We start from the raw sequence: 22,358 nt of genomic DNA, 5'->3' as shown, positions 1-22,358 counted from the left end.
CTCCTGATTATAGGGAGAGGAGGGTGATTAAGCCAGTTGTAGTCACGTGCAATGCAAAAACGCCACCATTATGTTCCAACTATTATCTGTGAAGAATGACAGGCACTTCCAGATGATCCCTTGCACCCATCCTAGACACTTGGTGTGCAAGTCAAGTGGCCACTCATAGGTCTCTATTGCTGTCTTCTGGGATCCTCCAGGTGAGTCTAGTTCTCTTCTAGGTTTCATGTCCTATCTGCCAAAACTCTGCGTCTGTCTTAGATACCCTGAAACATCTCAAATGGCTCTAAACACTTACACGTAGACAACTATATTATTTCCTACCTTAGAAAGACATGAATTGTCCCTTGGAAGAAAAGGTCTGGTTCTGCTGATCTTAAAAGGAAGTTTAGATGGCCAACATAACCCCACCCTGTAATTCCAATCCTTCCTAAGTTTCTCAGTAAATTGATGTCAGAGAAACAAGAAAGGGAATGTAATAAAAGTCTTGAAGAAGAAGTTAGAACATGGCTGGAAGAAGACTCTTGACTCAAAGAGGCTTGAGCTCAAACTATGCTTCCAATGTTTTCTGTGTGAGGATGTGTGGCAGATGGTAAAATGTTTCAAAAGTACATTAGCAAGGTTATTACCACTTAAATGCTGTGGACTACGCCAATCTGTCTTATTTGTCATTTGTTTTTCTTTTCTTTTCTTTTTGGTAAGTGAGTGGATTCTGTTAGACCTCTGCACCTCAGCTGGATTTCTAAAGACAATAAAGCTGCAGAAACAAGCTGTTGAAGAAAAGAAAGCATCATAAAATCAACACAACACAAAAGGTGACTCCAATTGCCTGCATTGATCCTGTTGAACAGAGACCCAGGTACAGCAGACTGCAGTGCTGTGGGACCAGGGGCTGAGAAGATAGAGGATAGAAGCCTGTGCTGTCAGTTAATCTGAAGTTCACAGAGGGATCAGGGCTCTTATTGAAACTATCAAGGTTTTTTTCATTTTAGTTTGCCATGCTCTTTCACAAGACACCATGGCTGCTGCTTGAATGGTCAGGACAGATTCCCAACAGGTTCTGGCCTCATTCCAGTGCAGCTTTATTGTACATTCCCATATGGGGATGAGCAGCCCCCAACACTGAATGGTTCATTTGTCCCACGACCCAAGAATTCCTCTTTTGCCAGTTTTCCATATAGTTTTCCCAATGGTGAGTAGATCAGGCATTTCCGATGGATCCGAGGAAGCCCTTCTTTAAATCTATCCAGCATGCAAGCAAAGTCAGGATGCTGGAACTGCGTGTCCGGCAACCGACAGACTGGCCCTAACTCTGCTGCTGGAGAAGAAAGTGCTTCAGATTTCATGTGCCACCTCAGCCAAGTCCAGAAGTGCTTATAAAAAACAGTGTTAGTGTATCATTCAGAACAATCAAATACTACGTGCACGAAAAAGTAGTTTAGAGCAACATAAATTTAAAAAAAGTGACAATTTCATCACACAATTACTGTACACTGCTGTTCTTAAGGTTGAATACTTTCCTCTCTCACGCTGCCTCTTTCTCTCTCAATCTTTGTCTTTTTTATTTTCTTTTTCTGATTTTTTCTTTTTTTTTTCTTTCTTTTTTTCCCCCTTTTTTTGGATTTGGTCCACTGGAGATAAATTGCCCTCAATGATATATATATTTAAAAAAAATATCAGCAGCAAGACTCTTGAAATAGATTCTGTTTGATGTAGCTAGTCTGTCTTTTCTGTTTTGCCCTCTTTCACAGCAGCCTCTGAAGTTTTCCGCAGGGGGGCTTTCTCCGCGTTGGCGTGTCCTTGGCCGGATTCCGCCGCTCCTCCGTTTTTGTGCGATGTGTGCTTTTCCAAGTAGTTCAGCATTTCACTGAGAACAGTTTGGAAAGTGCTTAGGGCAGCACATATTGCAGGAGTTCCAAAACCATGAGTGATCAAACTACAAATGGGAAGGAGACAGAAAAAGAAAAAGAAATACACACACACACATAAATATAAATGCACTCTCATACATCGAAGAGTTTACAGTATACTCATTTTTCTATAGTGAAATTCAAGATTTGCTCCCTAAACTATTTATTACCTATGGGAGAAACAGAAAAGAAAAGAGTAGAGCCGAAGAGCAGACTCCATAGAGCTTCAAAGGCTGGCTTTGTAGGAGTCTCAGTTCTGAAACACTGTGGGACAGATCCTTGGTTGATGCAGATTGACACACTGTTGTTGACTTCAGAGATGCCCAGAGAGGATCTGTGCCCTAGGCTCTCCAGCACTGCTACTTTTTCCAGTCCCAGAAGATTTGGTTCCCCCCTTCTCAGGTAAATAAAACCAGTTCTCTGTGGTTTGTTCACTCTTCTAGATCAGACTCTTGAACAAGACCTGGTTATTCTACGTGGGTATATGACTGCATCTGTACTAGGAAATTAAGCAATGCCAAGGGTGCAATCTCTGAACCTTAGCACAATTGGCATGGTTTGGCCATATCTGTGCTGCTAAGCTCCCTCAGCATCCAACAAGGTGAAATCGGAACTGCCTGTTGGGAATAGTCCCGGGCCACTGCTAACGCCCAGACAATGTTTCAGATAAGGCTAGTTAGCCAGGCTAAATTCACAGACCATACTAACCAAATAACAGTAAAAACAACCAAGTTCCAACCACGTTACCCTGGTGGTGTTGTATTTGCTCGTATAGATTCACCCTATTGCACCTTTCACCCAAATCAGGTGTTTTTTTAAGATTAATTTTTCTTACTGTTTTTCTGCACTGTAAAGTAGTTGAATTTCAGTGGTGCTCCCCACTTAACAGCTGCTGAAACGATGTATTGATGCAGTTGCCTGTCAGAGCTATAGTGGGTTAATTTCATCTCACTTTAGAGTAGCATTTCAGTGCACACATACATATCTAGCCATTTGAGATGTTTTGGGTATCCAGCCTGGGTTCCACCTGCAGATCCAGAAGTGTGCAGGATTCCTACAGGTCCCACCTCTTAGATACTGTCTCTGTAAGGATGTCTCAGCTACCTTAGGGTATTAGAAATGGCACTAGGGACCAGTTTTTAGGCAATCGACTTCAGCCTTATTTGTCTACATATGTGAACAGCGTAAGATGTTCATGTGAGGGCCAGGGAAACTCAAGTCGTACTAGACATCTTAGTATGGGCAACCAAGTTATTCTCGTCATTATAATGGCTCATTTTGAGAAGTGGTAAGTGAAAAAAAGCAACATCCAAATCCTCCAGATTTTTACTTTTCATTTAGAAACATAGATGAAAAATTATTACAAAGGTTGAAATGTCATTGCAGTTTTTAAAAGACTGGTTTCAGTTATCTCAATCCTGCTCAGGGCAGAAAGAAGACAAGAGGAACAGAAGCTGATTTGCGGTTGTGGACATATCTGAGAAATCAGTATCTTATTTTGGTTTGGGTGAGGGGGAAAAAAACCCCACCAAACCACATTACAGTGATTCTGACAAAAAAAAAAATAATATTTCCATCCCATGACCTATAAGATCTTGTTCCTGTGGTAACTCTCTGGGTGTCTTAGGCACCACATCAGTAAACCCTGATCTAATGCAGACCCACACATAGGTTAGAAATGGGAACATTTCACTTCTGCAAGAACCCCTCTCCTCTGCTCTTTGGCTTCTCAGTCTTTCCAGCTATTTTAGAAAAAAAATGAAAAAGTAAGAACCAAGGGAAAAGAGGTTATACAGGACATGGACAATTGCTAGGGTGCTGGAAGTATGTATATACAAAAAAACAGTATAGAAATGGCTCCGAGATACCTTTTAGGGTGATCTTTCTGTCTGCTGGGCATGGGAGCCCTGTTTGCTAGGAAAGCTGGTGTCCTAGGGAAGACACCAAATGTACAGGAGTCCTAACCAATACGAGAGCTAAGTTTGGAAATATCTCCCCATTTGAGACTGGGAGTGGCCCAGTCTTTTATAAAAGGTCTCCCAAAGGCTATTAACAAATAACTGGCTTTTAGAATGTTTATCCACCAGTCTCCAGGCACTTTTCAAAGCAGGAATTTATGTTTAGCTCCAGTCAGTAATGAGAGGAAAATGATAATTAAATATTTACAAGGACTATTTTGCAGACATCAATTAATAATAGCACATGACTTAAATTTGGACTCTTGAAGTTTGGACTTGTAGTAATATCTGCATCTTTTTCATTTGGCATTAAAAAGAAGTAAACTTACCTTGCTTTATTCATTTTTTTCCTAAATGCCTAGCATACTAGGAAAATAAAGATCAACATCTTAAGTAATTTTTTAATAGTAAAATAGTAAAAACAAGATCAGCAATAGCATATAGGTAAGAGTATTTTTAGCCTTTTCAAGTCCTTTTAGGAGTCAGGTGATTCTGAGATTTTGTGTTGCATTTTATGATAATTTCTAGTCTTCATAACTCCAGAGAAATGAAAATGTGATGGAGCTTACAATAACAGAAAGCAAAAAAAGGAAAATTCAAATGTATCATTACTAATTATAATATCTTATGATTTTTACACTGCTTGTGTGGTCTTCTGGGTCTCAATTTGGGGAACAGACTATACCGAGACATATATTTATGATCTTGCATGCAGAAGAAACTACTTTATCTATTTTAAAAGTTGGCAACATCTAGAATCATTCATTTCAAGTAGATGTAAATAGTAAGTTTAACAGAGGATTGAACAGAAAATCAATCTTCCAGCCTGCTCTCTTTGAACCTTCCGACTCCTGAGCAGAAGGAATAGTACTGTGTCCATTTGATAGCTCAGTGCACCCCGAAGAGGAAAGTGGGAATACTACAGTGAACACTTACAGAGATCACCTCAGAAATGATCTGTAGGACTAGAAACAAGGGTAGAAAACTTTAGTGTTCTAAAATGCTGAGCAAGACTGTAGAAAATACCAAATGGGGCAAAATCTGATATTAAGGTACATAAACATAGATAAGAGCTTGAAGGTGTGTACATCAAAGGTGCCTAAGCTCCCATTACCATCAAAAGGGACTTCAGGCACTTTCTTACCTGTAAGGGTCTACAGTGATTTGAGATGTCCTATGACATCTGAAACATCTGCACAGATTTGCTAGTTACAATATAGGACTGAAGTCCACCTTGCTTCCAGGTATTTTGATGCCAGGCATGTTACCCTTGAGTATCTCACATATCCCTAGATGTCGATGTTTAGGCAACTGAATGGAGCCCTGGGGCTTTGTTCAGTGTGGTCAGAGAAGTCTGGACAACGATTTATACACAAAGTGGATGTGTCTCCTTTATGGTAAGCTGCACCATTCTTCTGGTTACGCTGTGGGGTCCCGCAAGGGGAATAAAAATGTTTCTGGTGCTGTTTCAGATGTCTTATAGTAAGATATCTGTGTCAGGTGAGCAGGTAACACAGAGGGTTTACAGGGGAACAGCAGCCTTTTAAAGCAGCAATGGACTGATGGTATACATCATAGCATCTAAGAAGATGTTGCATGCTACTGTTTACTCAGCTATATCTTCTCCTAGATCTCCCTTGACTACATGAGAAGCTTGGACATCGATCTTATATTGAAACATACTATATTGAAACAAACATATTGAAAAAGAAAAAAAAGTATTTTATCCTGAGCAGAATCTTAAACTTCTAGTCTGAAAACTAGTATTCATAGGAAAAGGATTTTGTGGGGTGGATTAGGGGTCTATCACCTTTACAGTTTAGCCTCTTATGTTCCACTAATCATAAAATATGGCAGTTTTTTTGAAGATAACATATTTCTTATAAAAAAGGCAACTCTTTTTCATTGAAATGATGCTGCAGAGTCTCATGGCAACTCTCAGTTCCTGATGAATATATTCTTTTCCACAGATGGGTATATGCAGAGCCTATTAATTTTCTCAAGAAACTTATTAAGAGAAACCATTTTATGGAAAATTTCTGACCAGGCCTCCTTGCTGTGCTCCTGTGAGGGCGTATTTTTTTAGCCTAGCTTTATGTAATGAGCATAAAAAGGCCAAGAGATGTTATCTTCTACTTTATGTTATGTTTTTATCAGGTAATTCCCCTTTGCCCTAATTTTGGTGGACTTTATTTCTCTACACGTTGAAGTCTTTGAAAAATCTAAGCAAGTTGGGTAATTTCCCTTTGCTGATGAAAGTAAGTTTCAAGTTGGGGAGAAAATCTGATTTTACATTTAAATCAGACATGACAGACAGAAGATTAATGGCAAAATATTCAAATGTGTTTCCTGAAACAAATTTAGTTGCCTGATTTTTCAGGCTGACTGAGCTCCCACTGAAATTGGTTCATTTTCGGTACGCTCCACACCTATGAAACAACTTGCTTTCATTATATTTTCATTTGGGTTTAAAAGTGTGCAATTCAACAACGGTTTCATAATGGAGTCTTCTGAGTATTCTCAGCCTTGTAGTGTACCTTATTGCAACTCCTAGAAACAAACTTTATTGTTCTGAAAAGTGAGGCTAAAATTTCCGGGTTTGGTACTGTGCATGGAGAGCTGCAGAAAGAAGGTGACGAATATCAGGCCAACATATTATAAATCTGTATGCTTAAGGACGTTCAGACCTGCCTGCGATTCTGCCCAGCACTACGATGCAGTTATGGCTGCTCATGTTTTAATGATGGCCTTACTTAAAAGTGAAAAGATCCAAGTGTGCCTGAAGGCTTGGACTCTCGTTTGGCAGCTACCTCAAGGACTCCTCCATACCCCAGGCTGGTGAAACTAAGACATGCAGCAAAAGAGACAGATTCCCTCTCAGCAGGTGGGTGGGTGGGGGGTGGGGGGGAAGAGGCCATCTGCACTGAATGTTTACACCCTCATTTAAAATAAATAAATGCTTCAAAAGAATAATAATGAAGGAAAAACAAGCTTGAACTTATTGGTCAGGCTTTCTCAGAACTCTGAATGTGAAAACCACTTAATGATTACCCAAATCTAACAACACATGACAGATGACAAATAACAAGGTGTGATAAGACTTTTGATGGCTGTAAAGGGAACAGAAAAAGATTTGAACCTTTTCACTGATCCATGTAACATCCTAAGTTAAAGGTGCCCATACTGAGTTAGAGGTGCTTCTGTTGATTTCAAGGTCTGTCCTGTGAAGGTTGCCTAGAGAATTAAATTGTGATAACTTTGCTTTGGAAGGTCAGTAGGTCTAACCACGACACAAGTTAGACTGATAGTCAAGGTAAGCACATGGCCAGTATGTGTTACAGGGATAAGAAGCCTACAGGATCAGGATCAGAGTGACAAACAGCACAGACGAAAGTTGTCTTGCAAAGCAGGCCCTCATGCTTGTCTTCTGTTCATAATCAGACAAGTGTATGAAGGACATGTTCTCCTAAGCAGATGGACCTCCTTTTACCATGTGTGAAAGCAATGGAGAAAGTAAGAAGATAGAGCTGATACCCCATACTTCTAAAATATTCCATTTCAGCTCTGTTTATTTTTGACTTTGAGACTGATTTTCCACACTAGGAGAATTACCCAGGCAACATACCTGAAACATCCAAGACTTTGACTATGGAATATTTCTGACCTATAGACCAAAGATGAAGCCACGGCACTGTGGCGCACAGGGCACTCACAGAATCCCTCAGATATTTGCCAAAAAATGTTTCCAGCATAGCACACTATGTTCTCCAAATAAACCACTGGATAACACTGTGACTTGCTGGTTTTGAAAGGGGAAAAGATGTACAAGCTGTTGGCTAACTGTGGATGAAAAGTGGCCTCACTGCTCATTACTACCCGTGGAGCCAAACACACCAGCGAGACCACAGATCCAAGATGACTAGACAGTTTTAAAAAAGAATGAGCACATCACTCACACAGGCTTCAGCTCCTTCAGTTTATCCTTTCATTTAGTTAATGCTCACATTTCTGGTCTATGGGAAAGTGGAGAAATTAATGAGATTCAACCAACTTGCCACCATGCACAGACTTTCTCCAGCGAGGTAGCCAATGCAGCTGAGAAGCCCCATTGCCCTCCTCAAATGAAAAAGACCATGAAGTAGACATTGTAAACATGCTGATGACAAGGGACAATGCAACTTTGTAATCCAGTAATTTGGAAGTGAGGGGATGGCATTCCTTTTTTTGGGAAACATGAATGTTCCTTAAATGTTATAAGAAATTTTAAGTGCTGGATTAAAATAAAGTCAAACTCTCCAAACTTTTTTCCATTTTTAATAAATGTATATTTTCTTTTTCCTTGGTAATCGTGGAACTTATTTGTTAATAAAGAGGATAAAGAAAAGAGATATTTATCTGTTCTCTTGACTCTATAAATTGTGACTTCAGAGAATTTCACACCCTTTCAAAAGGATTTTGTTCCTCAGCAGAGCAGGAGAAGGTGGTTGAACCCTTGCTACGGAAAGATCAAAGAGATAAACCCTGGGACAGTGAGGGGGAAATCCTGGAGGAATGAACTCTAATACCTTTAGTAAATGAAGAGCCAAGGAAAGGAAAGGGGGAAGAAAAAGAAAAAAAAAAAAGGAAAATGAAAGGAACAATTTGTTGATTACTAGTACCCCAGCACTATAGGAACCAGTGCTGTCCCTCAGCTAGCTGCATCTAAAGCCAGACTGGAAGAGATTATGGAAATCAGGGAACTCTAGAGGGCACCAGTGGTGCTCCACCACAAACTTCATTGCGCACCAGGCTTCTTCCAGTTCGTGCATCCAAACAGAGGGCTTCTGCTGCTAATCAAGATGACTGGAATTATGACAGCAGTCACTCTACCTCCTGATAAGCGAAGAAGCGTAAAAAAGAGAGAACAATATATAAGGGGGTAAGCACATCTGTAAAGGCAAGCCAGAAGTAAGCCTTTGGGCTTGTCTCTTTGCTACAATTTAAAAAACATGTTGAGCTTCAAAACTCATTTCATTGCTCCCTTTTACCCTTCAGGAAGGGGGTTGTTACTTTCTCACTGCTCCCAAAGTCTGAGTCTTTTTTTTTTTTTGTTCTCTGTCATTTTTCTGTGTCACCTTGTCAGTGTGATGCCAGGCACTTGCAGGAGACTAACAGCTCCAGGCTCAGAGATTACCTAAACAGCGAACCTTTTGTCTCTAACAGTTTCATAGGAAAGGTGTTTCATATCAGCTGGACAGCTAGGCAAAACACAGAATATTTTGTGAGGATGCTGATGGCTTTCATTATCTAGTTTTGTTATTCTGAGTCTATTATTTTTGTCTGGTTTTATAAGGTTTCTGCACTGAAGGAAGTGTCACTTTTAAAAAAGTAGTTTTGCCTTTGCTGTGTTGCTGTCTTTATATTTTATATATAAAATAGATGATCTGGGTGTGATTTTGCATCTTGATGAAATATAACCTTGAAGGTAAAGGATCAAAGCCAACTTCCGTACTCAGTGAGTATTCGCCTTTCCTTATACGATGGATGATATTAGTAGGGTAGCCGAACTTTCCAAACATTACAGATTCTTATAGACACAGAGTGTCCCAAAAGCAGACATAGAAGATATGTCTATACCCAATTCTACACATGAAGAAAGTGAGATTAAGAGGCTGACTAATGAGGTCAGGGAGTCTGTACATGTAAGCCAAGAAACAGACACAGATCTCTTGAGTATAATCTCAGCAAATCTTCTCTTTTCAAGTCTTTTTTTGTGATGATTTTTGGCTTCCTGGCACAGAATGTGGGTCATTTGTTTTCTGGTAACTCTAGTTTTCATGAGATTTTGGGGAACTAAAAAAGACTTCTGCCAAAAATTAGGAATAAAAAGAATAAAAATCAAAGCTGTTCTGATGCAAGGGCAGGTTATGAAGGCAAAGACAAGACAACACATGTGAGTGTGACTTTCAGGTTGCCTGCTGAATCTGCAGGAAGCTCAGTTACAACATTTGAATGGAAGTGAGAAGCAGATACATGCTCTATCCACTCAACAAGAGAGAGTTAGGGTCTAAAATCAAGAAAAATACTAATGTAGTGTTTTGGACATTTGGTCCAGCTGGAGGCATATCCTAAACTCTGCTCCTTAGACTGAAGGCTGGTTTAACACTTCATCAACAGACTTAAGTGTGAAGTGAAGAAAGCATGATCTCAGATCCAGAACTCTAGCTCTGGTTTAATGCAGAAGCTACTACATTAAACAACAATGCTCATGGTCTTTCATTCTCAGCCCAGCCTTAAATTTTCCTCCGCAAAAGGGAACAGCTTCAAGAGGAGCAATGGAAAGTGAACATGCAGGTTCATGGAACTTTTAGAGTACCTGTAAGGCTGGTAGATATGATGGCTTACTCACAAAAGACCCTTGCACTGAGGGAAGGACAGATGAATGTGAGACAGAATATCTCATCTAAAACAACCCTAGATCCCTAGCTTCACCAGACAGGTGAATCACTCTGAGGTTCCTAAACCGAAGCTAGGGAATGCCTTTAGTCACTTGTGCCTGCATTAGCAAAGTGAAGAGCAGCCAGGCTCCTCCTCTGATCATGCGTGGTCTAGTGTAGCCTGGCTTCATCTCCATTATTCAAACACTTTAACCTACCAAGTAATAGCCATGTCTAAGCTTCCATCTGAGAACATCCTCTTGACTGAGATAAGGCTGACTGGTGCCTGGGAATTGTTTGGGACAGGAAGAGGTACTCTAGGCCAAATCCATAACCAGGAACCACAGCAGCAATCAGACATTAACAGACAATTATGTTCCAGTGTCCAGGACCATACCCACACAATTTACTGGATTAGCTTTCATGTATCTTTTTTTTGTGTATCTTAATTTCTACATGTCTCCATTCCTTCTCTGAAATGTGACAGAAACATTTCCCTTCTTCACAGCAGGGAACTGTACAACTGAAAATGTTTCATTCATCTGGTCTGGTTCTCTACTCTGAAGAGGGTTGGATGCACTGTATGTCTGGGAAGTGCAAAAATAGTAGATGAGTGATACACAAGTTAATCCCAACCATGTCCCATACTGACATGCTTCAGATCTATCTGTGTGCCATTAACAAGAAAAGGATGGAGCTTGCTGATTGTGCTGGTCAACATTGTTCCAGATCCAGCAGAAGAACCTGTTAGCCTGCAATGTCACCATTCAGAGTGGCAGGATTATGGGTGTTGGGGGTTATCCAAGGCTTCACCATCTCCCATCACAACTGCCTGCACCGTATATTCTCTGAATGTGTGTCTCAGAGCTCTTGTGTCTCTAGACAGGCTTGTCTTCATCTGCTGTAGGACATGAATGCCCTGGTTCACCATTTCCAGGCATTTTTAAAGTGAATTATACTCAAAGCCTTATATATGTGTTTTGTTTACATGCATCTTTTTGCTTCCTCTAAATATTCCAAGCCCCTTTTTCCCTCCCATCACCCTGGATAATTGAGAGCTGTCTCTTGGTTTCACTGAGCATGAAACCAGGCATCTTTGCCTGATCTGAATCCAAAACCAACCAGCTTACAATGATAGATTTGTATAATATTTCTGTCCTGAAAAAAATAAAGAAAGATGAAATCTCAGCTTTACTGCTATCAGGAGGATTTGAAAATAGTTTAAGTTTCAGGAGAAATTAAAACCTTAGCTTTTCCCTTTTGCAAACACAGATACACACACATATATGCAAAAGTCTCACATGATTTTGTGTGGTTTTGGAGAGAAGACTACTGAATTATAAGTAATAGAAGGCATTTAAAAAGAAACTAAGGTCCATGTAATTTTTTTTCCCCTTTCTTCTTTCCTTCTTTCTTTCTTTCTCACTTTCACTCTCCTTTTCCTGATGCTCACTCTATTTTGAAAGCAAAGGGTGAGGGAAATATGTTCCTCTAATTAAAGCGGTAGAAACTTTTGGGTTCTTTTCTGGTACTGGTGTGCTGACTTTGCTCTCTACTGTAGTAGACTCCTAAATGCATTTACACAGATCAGCCTTTAGAGGACAACAAAGAGACACAAGTATCAGGACAAAAAGTCTCAGCACTTAGTAATGGAAATAGATTTTCCCAGGGTTTTCTTGTTTGCCCTGTGGCTTAATGCTGATTCTGTCTTCAGAAACTTGGCACAGGGTAGCTCAAGTCTTGCCTTTCAGGTCAGATACACTGCACAGGATTATTCTACTTGCTCCTCTGCCTTTATCATGAAGGAAACAAAGAAGAGCTGAAGGACAGCTTGGGTAGCCCTGCAACATACCACCACTTCTTGAACCTACACTTACATATATGCTTAGAAATCTGAGTTGCCTCCAACACCTAGCCCGTGAGGTCAGTGGCTTATATGACCCAGCCCTGACAAGGCTGGATTTCTCTAAGTCTTAGTATATTATTTATAGCAAAGGTAAAGCACCTGACTGGGTTGTAATAAAGGCTGGTGGTTCCCTGAATTCTCAAGCTACATATATATTAGTGATACGTATGCATCACTGCACCCAGGAAGAGTTTGGAACACTGCTAGTTAGACCAGGCAACAAAACCACAGGAATTCCTCAAAAAAAGAAGCACAAGCAGGCAATACATGCCTGTGTCCCTGGCACTACTTCTATTTTCTAATAAAAATATAATTTCTCTGCAACGTTACCTCAAAATCTGCTGAAAAGGGAGAAATCTTCAATAAAGCATGTGTACTACTGCCCTGGCTTGGGTAGTGTACAACAGCTGCTGCTGTGAAGGTAAAGATCCATGGAATTGCCTGTTCACAGTCAAACAAGACTGGGAAATCGTTCTTCATGCACACTAGTTTTCTGTATTCAGGTCAGATGGACATCTCAGAGAGCAGCTGCACAAACGTGGCTGTATCAGGGGTGTAGGAAAGCCTCTGTTTTCCACGTATCTGGTAAAGCTGTGCAAAACTCAGCAGTTTTCAGGCTCACTGGCAGCTCCTTTGAAGATTTCCCCTGTTTTATGCTTTGTATGAACTTTGAGTTTGGAGTTTGAGCAAACCCAGCAATTCTGATCCCTTCATGGGAACTATTCTGTACTTCAGGTTGGACACATGTTTACAGATCCTGATGAATTGGGACTTAGTGAAAAAAACTTCAGAGAAAAGTGTGAGCTTGAAGATTTAAAATAGAGGAAATGGGAAACACTGTTTCGATCTGACCTGTGCCAGCCTGTGAACCCTGGTCTTAATTTGATAACACTGAGCAAGTAACATCATGAGCAAGTGGAGCACATGACTCTGCATTTAACAGCTGTAGGGTAATTTATTCCTAAAACCCCCTCCTTTTTACCCCAAGGTGGTAGAGGCTGGATTCTGCTGTAGGTGTCAGATATTATAGCTCTTCAAAAAGACTTTCATTATCTTAGAGTTTATTCTAATAATAGAGATTTGTGTGATTCCTGTGAATTTTTCTGGTCATTAAAAATTCTTTGACTTTCTGACATCTTATAACATAAGCATACACATATATGTATAAAATACCCACTTTTAATCTTGTGGTTTCTTTGCTGCCTTGATTATGGTTTACAAGGCAGAATTTCTGAACCTCTTCTTGTTACATTAAATCTGTATGAAACTATATGAGATTCCCCCAAATAAAAAATCATCTCATATTGGGTAATGGTTGAAAAACATGCTATATTTATGCTAAAAACATTCACAAAACCTTGTCAGAGATTCCAGTGAAAGACTATGGTTTGTCCTTGCCAAATGCACTATTTTGGCTCCATCCCAATCTAGAGATTTATATAGCATGGAGACAGAGAATTTATTGTGAGAAAGCCTACAGTTCTGGAATACAGATAGAAATGAAGATGAAAAATTCACTATTGAAAAAGGATGTTATAGAAATTGTGATGACTGTATGGCGTCACTACTTCAGATTTATGTTTCCTCTGCAAGACCTATTTGTAGAACACCAACAGCTCTTGGGCATTTCAGTCATAAATAACATTAATTTAATGTGCGTAATCAGTTCCAGCCACTTATTAAGACAGTCTAATTTTAGACTCTGACTATTGTAGATGTCATCAGAGTATTTGATGACTATAGTATGGAGGTCAAATCCTTCTCCAGCATACAGCTGCAAAGCTCATTATCTATAGATACATGATAATTGTGTTCATTTCATTGTATATAAATAAGGACAACCTGCTCTTTTGGAAATCTAATCTCAAGTGGGACCTGTGATCAGGGATGTGGGGGCCCAGGTACTTTGAGTATTTGAATTCTTGGTGTTAGGCATCTGCTTTTTTAGGCAGACGCTTTCAACACCTTCTTATGAAAAGATTCCTGACTGATGTATAATGGCAAGCAGCTATTTATGCTTGTGACCAGTAGGAAGCTATGCTGTGCCTCAGACAGCAGTGAGCTTGTTGTTCCTTGGTTACAAGGTGTGTGTTGGGGTACCAAGAATTTCTTCCTCTTCTCCCATCCCAAACTGATCAGAAGAAAATTTCCTGTGACAGAGGTTGGTTCGGTCTGAGGCTCATCTCTCAAAGACAGAGAAACCAAACGATCAGCCAGGAGCAGTCTGTGTTGAAAACTTGCCTCAGAAAATAGTTAATGCTCCTGGAAAATATGGTGAATTGCATTCTCACATCTTCCCTGGCACCTGAGACAGGCTTAAGTGCCTCCTGTGATATTTAACCTCAAGAAGCAAGTAGTGGTAGGAGTTCAAATGACCTAGCTGTGAAGGCTGCCAGATACAGGGGATGGGAATAACAATATTTTTTTTGCCTACACTAGATTTATCTTTACAATGTAAGTGTCTAGTGTGTACTGATTGGCTAAGCTCCCATTCATCTGGAGATCTAGACTAGACTGTTCAGTCAAGGGAGTTTATAGAGACTGCTTAATTGTAATGCAGATTTCATGGGTTCTACAGACAAGATCCCTAGAGACGACAGCAGGAGTTACACACCTGGCTGACATGGAAGCACCTTCATGTAGATGAGTAGAGTTAGAAGTCGGGGTCAGAAGCTCAGTCTGACCTCAGCTTCTCTACAGTAGGTGGAAAAGGAACATGGCGTCAGCTCCGCCTGTGGGTCTGGCAGTACTCATCGTTCCTGAAGCATAAGCAGAGAAGGCTGTCTGATTGAAGCCCACGGAAGTATCTGTGTAGGATCAAGACCTGTGCTCTACTAGGTGCCCATCTTCAGTCCAAAACTTATTGCCTACAGCAGGCATGAAAGTGCTGAATGATCCAGGAGCTGCCTACAGAAGCTTTGTACTCCAACCTACTGAAGTGTGGCAGAGAAAGAAGGATGGGAGCTGTACCAGCTGACAGCTTTTGTAGCTGAAGCCTTCAGCATGTTATCCTGACTGCTATTTCTTCTTTAAACACAGGAATCCTTGGGGACTAGCTACCTTGTATCACATTTACTTTGTGTGCATGTGATGGGGAATTATCTATTTTTCCACAAGGCTAGGTAGCCCATTAAAATCCCTCTATGAGGATCCTGTATAAACATCTCTTTTGCTGTGCAAGTGTAGTTAGGTATTTTGGGGTGCATGTGTATAAGGGAAAGGGTACATAGATGTAAGTGGTATGTGTATGTGTGTGCACATCACTGCATGAGAATGGAAGTGGGGGTGTCTAGGTATGTTTGTATACAGACCGAATCCACACAGGTATGTGTATGTATAAATAGGAATGTGTGCATTTGTGGACCACGCGTTATCCTTGCCTTTCCTTAGCCCCCAACAAATAGATGGAAATTGTGGGATGGTGGGTATTTTGGATTCCATTCAAAGTCTGAGGGACTAACCATCACACCTGACTGCTGGGTGCCTCATGCTCTATCAGAAACTTAATAACTAAATGATGCTGGGATGTTGGAGTATAAAAATTGCCTGTCCAGCCAATGAGTGAAGAATGGCTCATCTGGCTGTGCTGAAGAACCATGCAACATCATCCTAAGGCTTGGTGTTACAGTCTGTAAAATCTCTCTGGAAAGGTTATATACATGTTGATTTTTTCAGATATCAGCTAATGGCTAGGAAAAAAATAATCTGTAGCCTCAGCTAGTCATGTATTCCCCTCTGTGGTCTGAGCAAAGACAGGAGCACCTCTAGGATGTTTCATCAAATTTATCTTTGATAAATATCTGAGATGACCCTACTATTTCAAAGTGACCCTCTGGAAGTTCCCATATCACTCTTGAATGTATCTATCACATAGCCTAAAGCAAATACGTGAAACTGTATGTCAACTCCTGGGCTAACAAACGCTTCTGCTCCCGAACCATCTATACACTTTTATCCATAACCTGGATAAAATTCTGATGAAGTTTAGACTTGGTCTGTATGTACCATGGGTCCTTGTCTTCATAATAGCTTCTTAGGCTGTCTACACCAGTAAATTAAATACCACTAGGGCACAGGCCCAGGAACTGAGTCTAAATATATTAGCAGTCTCTGGCTTCTTAGTCTGAACCAGCTCACATTCTCACAGACCTTTCCAGTGTTGTTCAGGAATTAGTGCAGTAGGACTTAGCAGGTAGTGTACTTTGAGGCTAGTCTGCTTTGGAGGCCAAGGAGTTAATGGTATGGTCACGGTAAGGTGATGTCAAATGGTCTCAGTAGCATGAAGGTGGCTCTGGAACTATTTAGTTAATTGGTAAGGATGCAGCCTAACTGCTCTTCCTTTCATTGCTGCTTCGATTCATGCATATTGTTGTTGTTTTGGCCCTGAACTTGAATTTCTACATTTCTGGACCATCCACTTCATTGGTGGGCTTGTGATTTGGCTCATATCTAGGCCAAGACAGCTTTCTGGCCAGATGGGGAGATTTGGCCAGCAGATGTAGAAAATTACTTACTCAAATTCAGACTGTGGTCCTAGAAGCAGGATGGATGCAAGTAACCTGAACTACATTGCTGGGCAGCCATGTGCTTTTAATAGGCACAGACAACAAAGGGATTATAGACATTATAGTCTTCTATGTAAGGGAACAAATACCATTATGATATCATATGTAGTCTTTACCCAAAATATGGATTTTAGTTAATTGTTCCTCTTTCAAAATCATACCTGAAATGTGTTAAATGTCTCTGGATGTCGAGGTCTAATATTGGAGTCGGTCTGGAGGATCCGAGGGGTGATCTGTCTTGACTTAGAAGGTCTTGGAATTCTTTACATATTTGTCTAAAAGGAAAGTTGAAAACCTTAAATAAGACAGGTGTAATCCACTCCATAAAGCTGATTCCCATAACATGGTCACCTTATCCTGAGTGATCTCATTCATAACAGAAATGTTTGGCAGAGGCATTGTCAAAGAAATTAAAGGCAAAGAAATCCCCCTCTTGCTTCCCTGCCCAAAATTCTCAGAGCCAGCAACATACAGAATCTCTTGAACAGGAATAGTTCCCCTCTGGACCTGTATTAACACTGACATTTTAGAATGTGATTTCTCTCCCAAATTGGGCTCAGTTTGGCAGTGTTAAGTCTGTTAGCTCACCTACATTAGAAGCAAGGGTTATGGCTCAAAGAAAATTATGAACTGGCATTAGAACATGCCTGAAGCCTTTGTGTAAATAACCCACTACTTGTACGTTTGCTTGTGTGCACTGGTTTATCTGCAAATAGAAGTCCTGGTCATTTTGGCTTTGCCTTCTTGATCCCTGACTCTTAAGACAAATGGAACACTAAGAGTTATGAAGGAAAATGCTACCTTTGCTCTCCTAGCTTCCATTTGTGTTCATTCTCTGCTTTCTTGAAAAGTCTGGGACAGAAGAACTGCTAGATCCTCAACTGAGACCTCTCCTACAGGTCTGCCCAGAGTGAGAATTCATTCTTGCAGCAAGATTTAAATATCTTACTGAAACATTCATGAAAGTTGCTTTACATTTCTACCATGTATCAGGCAACTTAAGGTGTCTACAGCAGTCCAGAGAATGTGTTTCCTAACAGTGCTTCCTTCTTACTGGTGACTGTAGGAAGAGCTCAGTGACTCACTCAGCTGTCAGTGCCTACACAACAGACAGGCAAGTGAGGCAAATCCCATGATCTCCACTTCTTCTCGGTGGTGGTTTCCTGGGCAATATATACTTTCAGTAGGTAGGATGCGAGACCCCAGTTCAGCACCCTGTAACGGGAACTCAGGCTTTGTCTTGCCTGGTCTCCCGCCAGCGTAGTAGCCCAACTTCTTTGAAAGGATGCATGGTCTTGCTGTCCTCCCTCTCCCTCTCAAGTCTTCCCTTATGTTTCTCAGGATGCCTCAGCACCTGGGTTAAAAACATCCCCCGGCACGCCTCTATATAGAGCCTAACACTAGGAGAGACCTGAAAATAAGGCCTTTTCATTCTTGTGATATTGTTGGATTGGGTCAGTTCATAAATTAGTCTAGGAATATTCTAACAACGTACTTTTTTAAAAAAGAAACCAAATGAGCTCCACTTAGTGCACATCCTTAGAAGAGTGCTATCTGGACCATGGGTGAACAGCAACACCACTTACTTTCAATGGGTTTATGATACAGTTAATCAAAAAAAGGAGAGGTGTCTGGATAACTCTATCAGGACTTCTCTAAAGGAGGATATCACTCTCCACTGACTGTATTGGAAATAAAGGCACATAATGTGGGGTCAGGAGGGCATGATGCCTAGCAGATGATCAGGACACTCACTTGAAATACCTGATACGAGCCTGACACTCAGCTGGATTGACTTAATGCTGGTCACAACCACTACACGTAACCTAGCAAACAGTGCCACCTAGTAGAGTATACAGTGCCAGGGCTCATTCTCATGCCCTCATGCAAATTGTCACCATCTGATGAGGTCCATATAGTCATGCTCCTCTAGCCTCCTAAACAGGGTGGCTTCCTAAGAATGGATCCTGGTGTGTGCTATCTCCCAGAACATGCTCAGAAGGTGTTTGGAAGAGTTCAAGGAGCCATTCTAACATTTTAATAATACAGACAATTGCAATCTGATGACTCAGTGTGTATGTGATTTACTTTGTCAGCATAGTTGCAACCACTGTACCTGGGGCCAATTTCTAATACTGAAGAGTATCTCTGTGGTCTGTGACTTCTGTTAGAAGACTCTTTGCACATATGGTCCTAGATAAAGTTTGAGTTCTTCGTTATCATCTTTTAACTCTTGTCCCTTGGAACAGGGGCATAATGGAAAATAAGTGGGTAAACTCAGCTTCTTGGTCTTTACAAGGTCCTCCGTTGCCAAGTTACAAGCAAGGAAACTGTATTAACCTGGTTGTACCCTTCATTATATCACCATTCTGTGACCTGTGGACATAGACTTTGGACACCATAGCTTTCTCTCAGCTGAGAGGAGAAGAGGTGCAGAAAACTCTTTCCTGCTGTGCTGCTGGACTTCATCCAAGTCTTATTTCTGTAAATGCTTGTCATCTGCATGGACCTAGACACTGACTGCTTGAAAAGACAGCATCATCTTAGCCTTTCAGGCAAAGAGAGGTATTCAGCAGAAATGTATGTAAATGCAGCATACAGTTTTAATGAATAAGGTCCTTAGAGGAAAAACAGTTCCTTTCAACAACTGAAAACAGTCAGTCATTTTGGCTTCTAAACAATCTGCTATCCCCAGTTGGCCCTGTCAGCACTGCTCTTCTCTCCTTGCTCCAACCTCTACTTTCTACCTGTTGAAAAAGTTCATCTTAAAAATTCTTATATTTTGACAAAGGAAAGTGTCAGAACCAAGTATGCAATTAAGTTCCCTTCCATCTCCACATGTCAAAAGTCTTTACTGAATGATGGCAGATTGAAAGAAAAGAAAAAAACTTTTTTATTATACATGAAAACCTGTAAAAAGCAATAACCTACTTTTTTCAAGGGGATTTCTAGGCAAAGTGGTATCTCAGAGCCTCCACTACCAATAAAACATCACCTGGGGTAGTGTCAGGGGGAGGGGCTGGCAGTTGTTTGCCGAGTTGGACTGTGACTTTGAAAAAGCAAAGAAAGATGGTTATGCTGTCTTAGGGGCCACAGGTTAATAAAAGAAGTCCTGGTCATTCCTACAAGGGAGGCACCTAGTGATTTGTGATAGATGGTTAGATGTTCCAGTATATGACCACGAAAAGATAAAACACTCTGTACTGGATCAGAGCAAGAGCTCATCTAGTCATGACCCTATCCCTAGCAGTGGCCAAAGCAAATGCCTCATGATGAGTACGAGAGTGGGACAAATTTGTGCCCATGGGTCTGATATATTCAAAGTGAGGTGGAGCTGCCAGATATTCAAAGACCAGATATCAGAGAGATGCTCAGCAGGTCCTGTGCATCCAGTCTCAGAGCTCCTTTTTCAGAAAACTAGCAAATGAGTCCAGAGTCATGAGCCACATGTTGATTATTGTGGACTGGCTGTAAGCAATGCCACAATAAAATTGTTGTTCACACTATTCTGTTTTGGTCCACATAAATGTGTGGATATCTGTCACATGTAGAAGGCCTTGTGCTGTGAAACTCTTGTGATTTTTCCCAAAGGACAGTGTGCCTCTCCATCAAGTGGAATTATTGATATGGCCTTCAGCAGTTCTGCATCTGTCCTAGCTGCAACATGATCAGGTTCCATCCCCTGTTGTAAAGTCACTCAGAGTCTCCCACTCCTCTGCAAGGTGAACTAATACATGCTTAAAGACCCTCTAAAACCAAGTGCCAGCTTTTTCTTTTTAATTTAATTTTATTTTTTTCTGTGTGGATTGCACAGACATGTCCTGAAGCCTTTCTAAAGAGTCTAGGGTTAACAGGCCAGTACCAACACCCTTTGGCCAGAACTATGACAATTCAGACCCTTTTTTTGAAGCATCTTCCTCTGGAGTGCCCAGATAATCATCTAAGTCGAAGGAGGTAAGTGGAGAGAAAGAGAATCATAGGAGACCTTCTTCTCCCGTTGTTTACCCCTTTCTTATTCTTTCAGCTCTTAACCAAAACTTGCTTCACTCCCATCCTGCCCTTGCTATCACTTGTGTGCAGTGCTGTATACTGGCTACACAGCCCAATCATCTCTTCTTCCCATGATAATTACGAGGCAAGTCTGATTCTTCATTGTTTAGACCATCGTATTGTTGGAATAACTTGTTGCACCAACTTATACTGTCCTAGGCAGGTTCTGAGTTAGAGAATGTGAGAGAGCATTTCCAAGAGGTTTTGGTAGGTCATGTAGTTTGACACTATTAATGTGGTTTGTTCCATGATAGTAAATGATCCTGATTTCATTCACTGTTAATACCAACACATCCTCAGATGAAGTAGGGCAATGAAGACAGTGTCATCTGAAACTCAGTGACCTCTCTGTGTTAAAGAGGGCTACTGGCATCTGAAGTAGCAGTCTTTAGCCTTCACTAGCCCATGGACCACTGTTCTGTGCATGGCAGCTGAACTACTTCCACTCAGGGTGGGTGGATTGCTTGATCACAAGCTATAGATGCCATTGATAACACTGGGAGCTCCTACTGGACGCTAGACACTGCTGCACTGCAGACAGTAAAGGCTCTGTTCGGTTACCCACACATAGTTATGTAGTACCCAACTCATCCATAACAACACAGTAACACAAAGAGACCTGTGTGCTTCTGGAGCAGCAGCTGGTAACCAAACCGGATAACCCAGTTCATCCCAAATGGCAGTAGGTGCCTATGTCTGGGCAACTGAATCAAGCCACTGAAGCTGGATGTCTGACTCCAGAATGGAATTTCACCTGTATCCTGGGAATCTTGGAAATAATTTTGTTCTTTTCCCTAGTTTTTCCTCAAGACCCCACGTGTGGAAGATCTCCTCAGTTCTGCCAAAGGCACACTTTCTCAGGGCTTCTGGCTCTGTCCCACAGTGGACAGTGGCAACACACAGAGGCAATGGCACTCCGGTTCTTTCCGTAGGCAAAGCTTGCCAGGAGTTATTTTACCATCCTGGAATCTCACTGTTGTTTTTGGTGGCAGCATAACAACGCACCACTTTTTCTGGTGCCATAACTCACAAGCACATGAGACAGGGCAATGGTGACATTACTAAATTGACAAACCTAGAGCTTACATATGCCTAGTGAATAATTGAAACTCCTGGCAAATGCCTAGAGTACTTACTATCAGACACATGGAAACATGTCTGGGAAATACCATGCTAACGTTAGCTATGTCCTGGACCCATGTCTCCTGTAGTACCTGGACAGGACTGGTCGGTGAGTCACTGTTCTCCTTCCAGGCAGGAGAGGGCAGTAGCAGCACACACATTGACCCATCTGTCCCACTCAACAAGCACTTGGACTGCAGTAGAGTACGGCCTGCCTTTGTGTTAGCGACAGACCTCTCTGCTCAGTTTGCTGGTGCTTTGAAGTGATGGAAGGGGGAAGAAAAGTAATTTTGTTCCTTGCAAGTGCAGGATAGCAGGCTACAAGCCCAGAGTTCATGGGGGTTTGGAGTAATGCTTGCCCACAACTCCCTATCTCAGTCGGTGGTGGTGAAAAAGTAGGTATGGAGTGGTGAGAAAGGGTAGTGAGACCC

General features: G+C 41.2%; 1 protein-coding gene across 1 annotated transcript in view; it reads right to left on the bottom strand.

The window, feature by feature from the left end:
- Positions 1 to 706: 706 nt before the first annotated feature.
- TFAP2D (transcription factor AP-2 delta) overlaps positions 707 to 22,358 on the bottom strand; it is a 49,981-nt gene continuing 28,329 nt past the window's right edge. Inside the window, exons 6-7 of the mRNA XM_013300619.3 lie at positions 16,917 to 17,030; positions 707 to 1,936 (exon numbers count right to left, since the gene is read on the bottom strand). Of these exons, the coding sequence (XP_013156073.1) occupies positions 1,717 to 1,936; positions 16,917 to 17,030 (334 nt within the window). The 3' untranslated portion in view covers positions 707 to 1,716. The remainder of the gene's footprint in view (positions 1,937 to 16,916; positions 17,031 to 22,358) is intronic.

The sequence above is a fragment of the Falco peregrinus genome, chromosome 7 (assembly GCF_023634155.1).
Source record: "Falco peregrinus isolate bFalPer1 chromosome 7, bFalPer1.pri, whole genome shotgun sequence".
NCBI lineage: Eukaryota > Metazoa > Chordata > Aves > Falconiformes > Falconidae > Falco > Falco peregrinus.
The sequence above is the reverse complement of the archived record's forward strand: the minus strand, read 5'-3'. Positions and strand labels throughout refer to the sequence as shown.